This window comes from Macaca thibetana, chromosome 1 (assembly GCF_024542745.1).
Source record: "Macaca thibetana thibetana isolate TM-01 chromosome 1, ASM2454274v1, whole genome shotgun sequence".
NCBI classification, from domain to species: Eukaryota; Metazoa; Chordata; class Mammalia; order Primates; family Cercopithecidae; genus Macaca; species Macaca thibetana.
This window is the reverse complement of record NC_065578.1, coordinates 176,382,395-176,395,366: the sequence shown is the minus strand read 5'-3', so window position 1 is coordinate 176,395,366 and position 12,972 is coordinate 176,382,395. Positions and strand designations below refer to the sequence as shown.

At 36.5% G+C, this 12,972-nt stretch overlaps 1 protein-coding gene across 1 annotated transcript in view; it reads left to right on the top strand.

Moving 5' to 3' along the window:
• Positions 1 to 12,972, top strand: part of PLA2G4A (phospholipase A2 group IVA) — a 148,032-nt gene that overhangs the window by 65,961 nt on the left and 69,099 nt on the right. Inside the window, exon 6 of the mRNA XM_050783287.1 lies at positions 10,767 to 10,804. Coding sequence (XP_050639244.1) covers positions 10,767 to 10,804 — 38 coding nt within the window. The remainder of the gene's footprint in view (positions 1 to 10,766; positions 10,805 to 12,972) is intronic.

The following is a 12,972-nucleotide window of genomic DNA, read 5'->3' as shown; positions in this document are numbered from 1 at the left end:
GATTTCATCAGTAAAGTAGTTATGAGCATTCTGGGCAGAACAGATTGCTGAAGGCCAGAGTCTTGAAAGAAGAAAGCAAGCTGGGGCACAGCAAGATAAACGGCTTGGCAGATCCATTTTGCTGAATCATAGGGAAGAGCGTGTAGAGCTGGTCAAAAGCTAAACTCTTCAGGCCTTAGCTATTGCATGTTGCTAGCATAGGCTCTCAGTAAATGTCTGTTGAGAGCTTTGGAAGCATGGATTGGACTTTCTGAAATCATTTTTTTTCTTTCGTCACTTTAGTCCATGATACACAGACTCCTGATAAGAGAAGATATTGTGGACAACATTCATTTCCTCTCCTCTGTCATTTTTTATGGCTAGATGTGTAATCCCCAGGGCTCTAAAAAGGCTTTCCACATTCCTGAATTTAAAGAAGCTTATGTAACTACTTTTTTAGTGTGCCTGAGAAAACAGTCATCCAAGCAGGCTTTTCTTCATTACTCTGTTTTCAGACTTCTTGGTAGTTTTATCTGAATGATAATCCTTTGAGCTGCAGGGGTAGTTGGGAGAGAAGTAAGCATGATGGCTAAGGGGAGAGTCCCCTGCTTGTTCCTCAGATCATGTGGGAGTGCCCTGTGCAAGCCACCCAGCTATCCAACCTCTGTCCTCAGCTGGGAATCCCAGTCTTCCTGATGATCATTCTACAATGTTTACAGAGGTTGTAAGAGAGAGGAGGTGGTGAGGGAGCAATAGGAGAGAAGAGATGTAAGCCTTGAAGATAGTTATGGCAACCCAGTGGAGGAAAAACAGCACTTAGATTTGGTGAAGAGTGAACAAATTCTTCAAGGCAAAATAGTATTAGCAAAAACTCTTTCATAGTTTTGTCATGCAAACGTTAATACTGAGTCAACATAGAGTGATTTCTGTGTCCAGGAGACGCTGGAGAAATAACAGGAGCTTCCAAATGGAGTTGGGCAGATTCCCAGGGCCCTGCTTTACTCACTTGGAGTCGAAACTGGGAATTGAGAGGATGGACCCTCATTTTGCCTCTGTCATTCATAGCTCTCCAGAATGTTTGAATTGTTATCCTTTCTTTCTGAGTCTTATTTTCTTCATCTGTAAAATGAAGGGTTGGATTAAATTTTTCTAAGCTCCTTTCTAATTTGTAAAATTCTGTGATCTAGAAAGAATACTTCTCTTCTTTTAAAAATATTTTATTTTTATTTTTATTTATTTATTTTTTGAGACAGAGTCTCGCTCTATTGCCCAGGCTGGAGTGCAGGGGCATGATCTTGCTTCACTGCAAACTCTGCCTCCTGAGTTCAAGCCATTCCTGTGTCTCAGCCTCCCGAGTAGCTGAGATTACAGGCAAGGGCCATCAGGCCTGGCTAATTTTTGTATTTTAGTAGAGACAGGGTTTCACCCTGTTGGCTAGACTGTTCTCGAACTCCTAACCTCAAGTGATCTTCCCGCCTCAGCCTCCCAAAATGCTGGGATTACAGGTGTGAGCCACCACACTCAGCCTGTTTTATTTTTTACGTTAGGTTCAGGAGGTACATGTACAGGTTTGTTATATGGGTGTGTTGCATGATACTGAGGTTTGGGATTCTAATGATCCTATCATCCAAGTAGTGAACATGGTATCCAATACATAGTGTTTCAACTCTTGCTCCTTTCCTTCTCTCCCCACTTTCGGAGTCTCCAGTGTCTGTTTTTCCCATCATTACGTTCCTGTGTACCCAAAGTTTAGCTTGCACTTGAAGTACAATACCTTATTTTCATTTGGCCTTCTTCACCCAAAAGCTTTCCGTTCTTCTCATTTTACAGATATGGAAGCTAAGTGATAATAATGCAAGAATAAAAATCTATCATTTATATAGTATTATATAATTTTAAAATACTAACTTGTCAATAGATTGTGTTATTAATGTGAGAAAAATGTAAGCCTCTATTGTGCTCCTAAAATGTTGCTAAATAGTGAAAAAAACTGCACAAAAGTACAATTTTCAAGGAACTAAGAATCTGTTTGGAAAGTATACTTTCATGTGTAAACTGACAGGTAATAATAAACAGTATCATGAGGTATCTATTCATTGACTTACTTGAGAAGTTATTTATTAAACAACTGTTATGTTTCAGGCAGTATTCTAGGTGATAGTATCCTGGGAATTCTCCAGGGAGCTTGCATACTAATAGGGAAAGTAAACAGGCAATGATGAGCAAAAGAATGATCAACACGCCATCAGCTAATGAGAAATACTGTGAAGAAAATAAAAGTATGCAGTAGAAAACAGTTGGTGGGCAACTGAAGTTTGTATAGTTAGAGAAGACCCCTCTAAAGCATTATTATTCTTTAAATTTTATTATAAAAATGTTCAATGTATAAAAAGTTGAAAGATTTATACAGTGAACATCATATAACTGCCACCTAGATTCTATAATTACCATTTTACCAAAAAATTACTCTTCTGATGCATTTAAAAGGAGGTAGCAGACAACAGTATACTTTACCCCTACAAACTTCAGCATATCATTAAATAGAGTTTAATATTTATGTATGATAAATGGACAGTGCAGGCAATGTGTACAGTGAGAGTCATAAGAATAAATTATTTATTCATTAATTCATTTTACAAATAACTATTGAGCCTTCACTATGTGGTAGACACTCTTTAGGCACTGCCTATTTCAGCAGAGAACAAAATGAACAAGAATCCCTACCTTCACAAAACTTACATTCTACTTAGCAAGACAGATGAAAAGCAAGGTAAATATGTAAAAGATACTCCTGCCAGATGATGATAATGACAAGTGCTAACTAAACTAGGGACAGAGAATGGGGCAGTGTGTATATGTGTGTGTATTGTGAACTGTCACAAAGGCAGTTCCAAAAATTTGGTTAAGAAAGGCATCTCTGAGGGTATCTGAGGACAGAAGGCACTCCAAGTAGAAAGGCTCTGAAGCAGAGTTTGCCTAGCAAGATAAGTAACAGCAAGTAGGAGAATGTGGCTGGAGCACAAAGAAAGAGTGGGAGGGAGACTGGGAGAAGATCAGGTCAGAGAGGTGAAGGCAGGGCTGAGGGAGCAGGATCATTGCGGGTGACAGTGGACATCAATGGCTTAGGCATGTCCTTAAAGAAAGGGTGTGGTTGAGGTGGTTGGGTCTCTAAAGGGGCGGAAGGTAGTCCTGGTGAAGAGAACAGCCTAATTGAAGGCATTGGACTAGAAAGGATGGAGCATGTTTGGGAAACCATGCCTAGACAAGTTTGATGGGAACAGATCATCCGTTCATGAAGGAAGAAGAGGTACATTGGGATGAGACCATAGCAGAGTAGAAATGTGAGATGTAGGAGTTTTGATGTTATCTTACTTACAGTAGTGAGTTACGGAAGGTTCGTGACCAGGTAATGGGGAACTGAGAGGGAACTTCTGACTTTTTCCTCAGAAGCATTAGCAAGCAAAACGTTAGTAGGTAGAGATACCAAGAATGTTGATATGGAAAACAAAAAGGTGGGTGCAACTTACCACAGACTGCTACTGTAGAAAGTGACTAGAATGGGGAGTGTAGAGTGATTTGAGGAAAGTCACGCTTGGCACAGCTTTAATGTGTCAAGTAGAGTTGAATGCAATGATTGCTTAGAAGCAGTGAGGATCCGCTGAAGGTGGAAAGCTGAATTACGCTCTTCCTTAGACTGTGATTTTATCACTCAACTTTTATAACTGTTTTTTGGGGGAGAAAGACAATTTTAGGGCTGCCATTGATAAAATCTGCGTTAAATTGTATTTGTTGGAGTCAAAAGTTTAGAACATCAGAATTGTTGTTTGAGAGATGCTGGCACCACCTGCTGCTTTTGACCCAGACTCAGAGTCAGATGGCCACTTCCCAAGATGGAATCATGATTCTGCTACTTATTAACCATGTGATGGTGGACATCTTATTTTTTCTGACTTTGCCATGCATCCTCATCTGTAAAACAGGGTTACATATAATACCTACCTTTTAGGTTGTGGTTACAGTTAGATAGGTTAATGCATACAACATATTAAAATACTTCCTGGCCCATTAAGCACTAAATAAATATTAAGTATTCTCACTCTAATTATAATTGACCAGATTTAACTAAATATGTATCATGTGCTTTATGAAGCTGATTTAACTGGATATCAAACATACTTATTTGTTTGAACTTACGGACCAAAATGAACTTGTTATTTAAATACTAATGGTAGAACTTATCGATGCAGTGATCATTTGTTTCAAGATAGTTCAGAATGCACCAGTCACTCATGACTGAATGTGTCAAATGTAGTTTGGGGTTACAGTGGCCCATTTTAAAGTGGAAAGGTCTAGAATATTCAGAATTTAGAGTGTTTCAAGAAACAAAGTAGCCCACTTCAAAAGAATCATGAAAATGCTTAGGCTTGGAAGCAGATAAGATTATGCTTCCTTATTTCTCTGGATGAAATTAGTTTGTTTTGTCCAACACTTTGAAAAAAGTTGTCTCTAAGTTGATCTTGTGTTTTAGTTTGCCATCTGTATTTAGAAGTTAGTGTTAAAAACAGCCATTCCTCGTGGCTCCTGTGGCATCTCTCTGATTTTGGCTGATTGCTTTCTTTGATTGTTGCTTACTCACGAGTGCAACTTGAAAATGAATAAGATAGTTCCACAGAAGAGATAGTGACAAAGCTGAAAAAAAGAAGGGAGTTTTTATGGTGAATTCAGAATGTTGTTAGTCTCGGGATGATGTCATTGGAAAACCATGTATTGATGTTTGAAAACAAAGACTGCAATTTAAATAAGTTGTTGAGACAAAGTGGAGTTTGGAGAGAAAACAAGAGAGCGATATAATTTTGTAAGAAAGTTGAGAGACCTTTGGCTGAGATGTTAAAACTCTCAGATATTGATGCAGGACAGAGTTCAAATGTGGCTCAAGTAATTCCTGGCTTTAACAGAGAATGCATTTTTATTTTGGGTTACTAACAATTGAAACAAGTGAGACTTTTATGACTTTTATGGCAATTTATAACTTTTAAATTTTAGGGTGTTTCAGAATGCTCTTGCATTCTTGGGATTCCTCTGTTGGATGGTAAGTTCTGTCATGGAGTAAAACATGACTAGGTTATTTACCATTGTGTATCCAGCCGGGCACACATGAGGCACTTGAACCATTTTTGGATGAATGAATACATGAATGCACTTACAGGAGGTGCTATAAACCTGACAAGTGCTCAGACAGGAGTAGTGAAAGTAATGAAGTTTAAAAGAGAAAAGTTAGACAGTCTGAGAAAAAAGAGGTAGTAGAGTGGTTTGGTAGTAGTGGTTTAGGAAATATGGCTTATTGTATGAAAGCTAATGGTTACCCAGATCTTCAGAATTTCTGCTGATGTCCACCTAGTAAAAAGGACCTTAAATTAAGGAACATGAGATTATCATCAAATGTAAGGAGGAAACTATGAGAGTGTAGAACATGGCCACAGGAAAGACAATGGTTTTTAAAAGTCTTTCAGGTCTGTTAAGAACAATTATTTTGGGGGGGAGGTAGACACTCCTGAATTATCCTGAGTTCTTGGGTAATGAATTAGACGATTCCTGGTAGGAAAAGCTAATTTATTTTACTAAAAATATTATGTATATCTATATATCACTTAGCAGTGGGGATACATGCTGAGAAATGCATCCTTAGGTGACTTCATTATTGTGTGAACATCATAAAGTGTGCTTACATAAACCTAGATGGTACAGCCTGCTATACACCTAGGTTATGTGGTACAACCTATTGCGCCTAAGCTGCAAGTCATGTTACTGCACTGAATATGATAGGCATTTGCAACACAATGGTAAGTATTTGCATATCTAAACAAACATATCTAAGCATACAAAAGATACAATAAAAATATGGCGTTATAATCTTATGGGGACCACTGTTGCAAATGTGTTTCATCACTGAAACATAACTATGTAGTACATGACTATATATTGAAAAATAATTCTCAATTCATACAAAACTGTATCCAGGCCATCACCCATCATTCTATGCGACGAATGCTCCTTCTAACAACCCCACAATATCACCCCTTACCACAAAAACTTTCTTCAGTTTAATCTCTCCCACTCTAGGTTCCCACGCCACCCTTCCCACACCGCCCCTAATCCCGCCCCAAGCAGCTCTGAGAAACATTGCCCTTTATCTCTCCATACCACCCCCAAAAATGTTTGCTGCCCCAACACTTCACCACTATTTTGTTTTGTTTTTCTTATTAATATAGGAAGACAGGAATGTCAGGCCTCTGAGCCCAAGCCTACACATACACATCCAGATGACCTGAGGCAACTGAAGAACCACAAAATAAGTGAAAATGGCCGGTTCCTGCCTTAACTGCTGATATTACCTTGTGACATTCCTTCTCCTGGACAATAAGTCTCTGGAGCTCCCCACCAAGCACCTTGTGACCCCCGCCCCTGCCCACAAGAGAACAATCCCCTTTAACTGTAATTTTCCACTACCTACCCAAATCTTGTAAAACTGCCCCACCCCATCTCCCCTTGCTGACTCCTTTTTCGGACTCAGTCTACCTACACCCAGGTGATTAAAAAACTTTATAGCTAAAAAAAAAAAAAAAAAAAAAAAAGAAAAAAATTATTTTACTAGTGTCTCATTCAACTTTTAAACATGCAGAATTTATTAGATGTGGGTTTGCGTGTATTGATGGGGTTGTAATTTCTGCTTTGCACTTCGATTGCCTCCTTGGCAGATCCACATCTTGTTCCTTCTTTACACAATTGAGATACAAGGTACAGAAACATGATTCTAAGTAAAAATGACCCTTTAAAAATGACTTTATTTATTATCCTGCACAGGTCAAGTAAATATGGATAAAGCAGAAAATATGTAATTCTCTTGAAAGATGTGCATAATGATTGAATCAATATGATGATTAATTGCTGTTTGTTTCTACCTAGAAAAAAAAATGAGTAAATTAGGGATCAGAGTTCAAAATAATGTTTTATTGAAAGTAAGTGTTGTAAATATTGGAGCACATAAGGGAAGTCATGGCATATTTGAAGAACTCTTTACTAATAGGATAGGTTCTCAAGTTTGAAATTATTTTGTTATGTGCATCTTTTTTGTAATAATCATTTTAAAGCAGGGGTCCCCAACCCCTGGATCTGGTCTACGGCAAGTTAGGACCTAGGCTGCACAGCAGGAGGTGAGAGTTGGGCAAAGGAGCAAAGCTTCATTAGTATTTACAGTCGCTCCCCATCACATTGCTGCTCTGCCTCGTGTCAGATCAGCGGTGGCATTACATTCTCACAGGAACGTGGACCCTGTTGTGAACTACACGTGTGAAGGATCTAGGTTCATGCTCCTTATGAGAATCTAATGCCTAAGGATCTGTCACTGTCCCCCCTCACCCCCAGTGGAAGGCCTAGTTGCAGGAAAACAAGCTCAGGGCTCCCACTGTGTACATTATGGTGAGTTGTATAATTATTTCATTATATATTCCAGTGTAATAATAATATAAATAAAGTGCACAATAAATGTAATGCACTTGAATCACGAAACCATGCCCCCTCCCACCCCGCCACCCTGGTCCACGTTAAAATTGTCTTCCGCAAAACTGCTCCCTGGTGCCATAAAGGTTGGGGACTGCTGTTTTAAAGGACCTCCTTATTGTCAGGCACTATGCTTGTTGCTTTAAGCTTCATTATTTCAAAATGACTGTGGAAAGTTTTCAAGATAATTCATAGGTTAGATCCTTTAAAAATTATTTGAAGGCTGAAATGGCTTTTAGTTTTTATAGTTTGTCTCCTCCAGTTCTGCCCACCCTCCTGTAAGTGAAAATCTCCAATTGTAAACATCTAAAATTGCTTTCCACTGGGGAATTCAAAGATGACATTGCTGCTTTTCACAAGAATACATGTCGACACAGCCTACTCCTTCCTAAAAAAGGTGGAGTTCTAATTAGTTCTAGTTCCTAGCTAGGTATTAGGGTGTTGGGGCAAGCCTGGAAGAGGTGGTCATTCTTCTTTGTAATTGTCTTGATAATACAAGCAGCGTGGAAGCCTGTAATGCAGAGATGCTTTATGCAGTGTGTGGGAAGAAGTTTAGAGTAATTGTTTAATGCCTCACAGGAAGTACATGTTTTTATCTGAATGGCATGTTCTAGGTAAAAGGTGCAGAGTGATTGTAAACATCAAGCTTATCATACATAGCATGTCTGAACATCGTGCACCCAGTAAGAGTGTTTTAAATTTCCTTCTGGTTGTGGGTGACCCACTTGGGCAGTGTGGAAGTGAGGATCCTAATCCGTGTGACAAGAACCTTAGCAGCACAGCCTGTAACATTCAGACTGTCAGAAAAATCCTGTGCCTTCTCTTCCTTTATCCTGCCTTTGTTTAAAGAGTCTTGTCAGTCCATCCAGGATCATGAATGTCTTAGCCAAGAAATGTAGATATAGAAAGTGCGTGCTAGTGGAGAAGACAAATTTGACTATAAATGCAGCATGGTTGATTTTCCTCTTATTCATGGAGCTGTCAGAACAAACAGGCATTGGATATATTCAAGCATTTTATATATATATATATGTGTGTGTGTGTGTGTATATATATATACACACACACACACATATATATATATATATATAAATTTTTTTTTCTTCTTTTTTGAGACAGAATCTTCATTCTCGTTGCCTAGGCTGGAGTGCAGTGTCGTAATCTCGGCTCACTGCAACCTCTGCCTCCTGGGTTCAAGTGATTGTCCTACCTCAGCCTCCTGAGCAGCTGAGATTACAAGCATGCGCCACCATGCCTGGCTAATTTTTGTATTTTTAGTAGAGATGAGATTTCACCATGTTAGCCAGGCTGGTCTTGAACTCCTGACATCAGGTAATCCACCTGCCTTAGTCTCCCAAAGTGCTGGGATTACAGGTGTGAGCCACCACACCTGGCCAAACATTGGATATGTAATTTATAAATTGCTTGAAGACCTGCCTGCTGGGAAGCAGCATTTTCTTGAACACTTTCTGTCATGAGGTGGCACAACGAAAGAGGCCTTGAATCTTTCCATTTATTAGAAAACTCTACATAGAGTTGTAATATTGTTCATGTTATTTCCATCCACTCATGATGGCTTTACCTTCTGGAGATAAAAACATTAAATCTACTATCATTTTAAGGGGCAATTTTTATGTATTTCTTGAAAAAAAATACAGACCATGCTTTACCCATATCTTGTTTTCTTCTAAATTGCATTCCCTGTTTGGTAGCCAATCACCCTTTGACGTTACTTTCATCTGGGCATGCATTATTCCATTTGTCCTAGGATTCTCAATTACTTTATTAACTTTAAAAATATGTATATGCTTCTTTGATTAATGAACATTCAGAGTATTCTATATATAGGAACTGCTGTCTGGTTCAGACCATCCCATGATTTTGTCTCCAATAGTAATCAACTATTTCTTGATGAGAAAAGATTGCCTGATGCCCTCCTCCTCAGGTACACACACACACACACACACACACACACACACACACAGGCGAACAGTAATTTGACAAATATGTGGTATCTGTTGTATGCCAAATACTATACAATGAACCAGTAATAGGAACCTATATAAGACAGAGCTTACAGTTTAGTGAGAGAGGAAAATTTTTGTATAGATGATTTCAATACCTTTTTCTTACTCATAAAATTCAGCTCTGAGAATCAATCATCTGAATGAACTTATTTTAACCTTTTGGAAATCTCCTTCTAGTTTGTGTTTTTCCTTTCCTTGAAACTCACAAGGGTAAATCTAATAATCTATAGCATTTTATATTGATTCTAAAAATTTCCTCTTCACATTTCAAGAGGTATATCCTAGTTCTGTTCTACTTGAACTTATTGAACAAGTTAGCTCTATCTACGTTCTTACACTAACCCGATACAATAAAAATAATAACACGTTTACAACTGTGTAACAACTTTCAAAGCATTTTCTCATTTGGTTTTCATAACAATCTACAGCTGCATTTTTCATAGCTAATGCCAGGGATAATATTGAGAAGGTCTTTCTGTACAACAGATTTACAGTCTCTGGAAAAACAACTCTTAATATCTTAAGTGGATATTAGCCATTTTCTTTTCCTTTAGACAAAAATTGTCTCTCTGGCAGGATGCCATCCTTCAATATGTTTGATAGCCTCAAATAGTGTTGAAATAAATAAAAACCGGAGGCTTCAGATCTCATTAGTAGATATTTCCTGAGTCAACCACAGTTGGCTGGACCCTAGGTCTACTGCCCACCATGCGTGGGTGTTGTATTTCCAGGTTACTACAGCCTGCACTTGTCTCAGATACACATGTGTGAACTTTCACCCAGGCTGATTCTAACCTCTGGGCTCTTACAGCTTCTGATTTTGTGGCTTGAGGCAGCTCCTAAATAATAGACACAACATCTCAGTAGTTTTTATATCTCAGGCACTTTTTATGTTTTGTAAATAGTAATTGTGGTGAGCTACTTTATTTTACTGAGGGAGGAAAACAACCTAGGCAGAGATAATTCTTGTGTTTGCTAAAATGACTTACTAAGTAGACTTATTAAAAAAATACCAAAAAGTTGGTTTACTGAAATGCATCTGTAGTTTAGGGTCTTCATGGAGCTGTGTTACTTTTATTTTTAGGGTTTTGTTTGTTTAGATTAAAAATAATCTGGCACTCAAAAATTATTCTGAGTTTGTTTCCATTATATAAAACACACATCTACTTTATGACCTAATCTGATTAATATGTCTTTTTTTAGGTCACTGAAATGATTCTAGAAATGTCTCTTGAAGTTTGGTAAGTGCATTTATTTAGCTGGATGAGAAATACTGTGAGTGATCCACTAATTTATTTTAATTGTTAAAGAATTTTATATATATATATAATTCTGCAGCTTTGAATATGTAGAGTGCATTATGTTTACTTTGCTTTTTTTAGTTATCTGTTAATATCTACAAAATCTTTATAAGCATATTCTTATAGTCATTATTCTTATATTTTCATATACTTTGCTTATTTTTCCAATAGTTTCGTGGTCATATAATAATGTCAGAATAAGTGCTTTTCAAAAGAGTGCTCCCTCTAGTCGTACATCTATCCCCATAGAAATGAATGCAGTTATTTAAGTGCATCTTCTATTGTTGATTGAGGTAGATATTCAAAAACATAGAAGTGAACATAAACAGGAAACTGTAATAATTTTTATAGATGAAACACTGAAAATTGAGACTGATTTTGTTCATAGTGACCCAGCCAGACTACTACTAATAACGTTCCATGAAGCATACTGCTCTTTCAAAATGGCCTCCAAAAATGAACGTTAGGAAATCATGTACTTATTTTCAAATGGCGAATTTTAGGGGAGGCAAGTCTGCCTTGATCTAACTGATCTCTGATGTAATAATGAGTTCCCTTAACCTCTCTGCATCTCCTTGAACTTCCCTGTTGAACTTGATTTGACCAAAGTTACTAGTACATATTGTACACAAATGCCACGAAAACTAACTTAAAATTTTCACATCTGGTGATTTGGCAAATGTATGATAATGCATACATTGGGTTTAGGCATTTATTTATTGTATTCTGATCCCTGGAACATGTGGATTTGACTTAGTAAATGATTGGCATAAATTTCCATAACCTATTAATATATGTCAGCAAATATCAAAGGATAGTCCAAGTTATTGTTTGCATTATTTTGTATTAAGTTCATTCTTGCTTAAAAGTGGTATATTTTGGCATGAGATTAGAAACACTTGTTATTTGACTGACTATGGAAGTAATGCTTTTGTTTAATGGGGAATAGTCTTCACTGAGGTAATTAGGGCCATATTTTTATAATATTAAAAATTTCTTTTTTATATATATTATTTTATGTCAGCTCTAGAATAAAAACTGTTTTCAAAGAACAATTTATTCAAAGAAAATTTTTTCATGTCATATCTTCTATTAAAACTAACATAAAATCAAGAAAGAATTAATTAGGAAGTTAAAAAAATGCATAAAAAGAGAAGTAAATTAGCCATAATTCTATTACTGAATTTATAAAATTACTCAGAAGTTTTTGAATTTTCCTCCAGATTTTAAAAACTGATATCCTTAAAACATCAAGGTCATTATACTGTTCAAAATTTTTTAAAAATCGTGATTCATTTTTAACAATTATATATAACAACACAGTATATTAGAGAGAACATGGCTTCCAGAACAATAAGACCTAGATTTAAATCTACCACTTGCTAATTATGTTAATGATTGATAGATTTCTAATCACTTTTTTACTCACTGGTAAAATAAGAAATACTTTCTAAGCATATCTACTGTGAAAAAAAAGTGTTAATTGGAAAAAATAATTTCCACTGATAACACTTATAACAAAACTAAAATCCTGCAAAATGACTATCTTAGGAACATAAATATATATTACAAAATTATCAACAAATATATTAGTATGATAAGGATTAAATTTCAGTAGTGATTACCTTTAAGGAGCAGAAAATGAAATAAAGTTGAGGAGGTTTCATAGAGGCAACGGCACAGGTAAGATTTTAATTTCTTATAGTGTTCAGAAGATATCTAACCTAATACGTCATTATAAAGAATAGTAATAGAAAAAGAGTGTAGCCCAAGACTAGACTTAAAAAATGTTAACTCACTGTCTTACTATTTTCCCCCTTGTTACATAATTTCCAAAATCAAATTTAATAATTATGTAACCTAATACTTTTATATACAGTCCAGCAACCATTTCTTTAAATTATCTTTAAAAATTTTTCATTACTTCCCTTAAAATAGCTCTCCAGAAATAGAATTATTAGGTCAAAAGGAATCTATATTCTATTTATTTTTGAATATGCCATATTGCTAATCCTAATTTGAATACTGCTTAATTGCTTTTTAACAAATTTATATTCCCAAAATTGATGCATGAGAATATTAGTGTTATTTTACCGTTCTAGCACTAG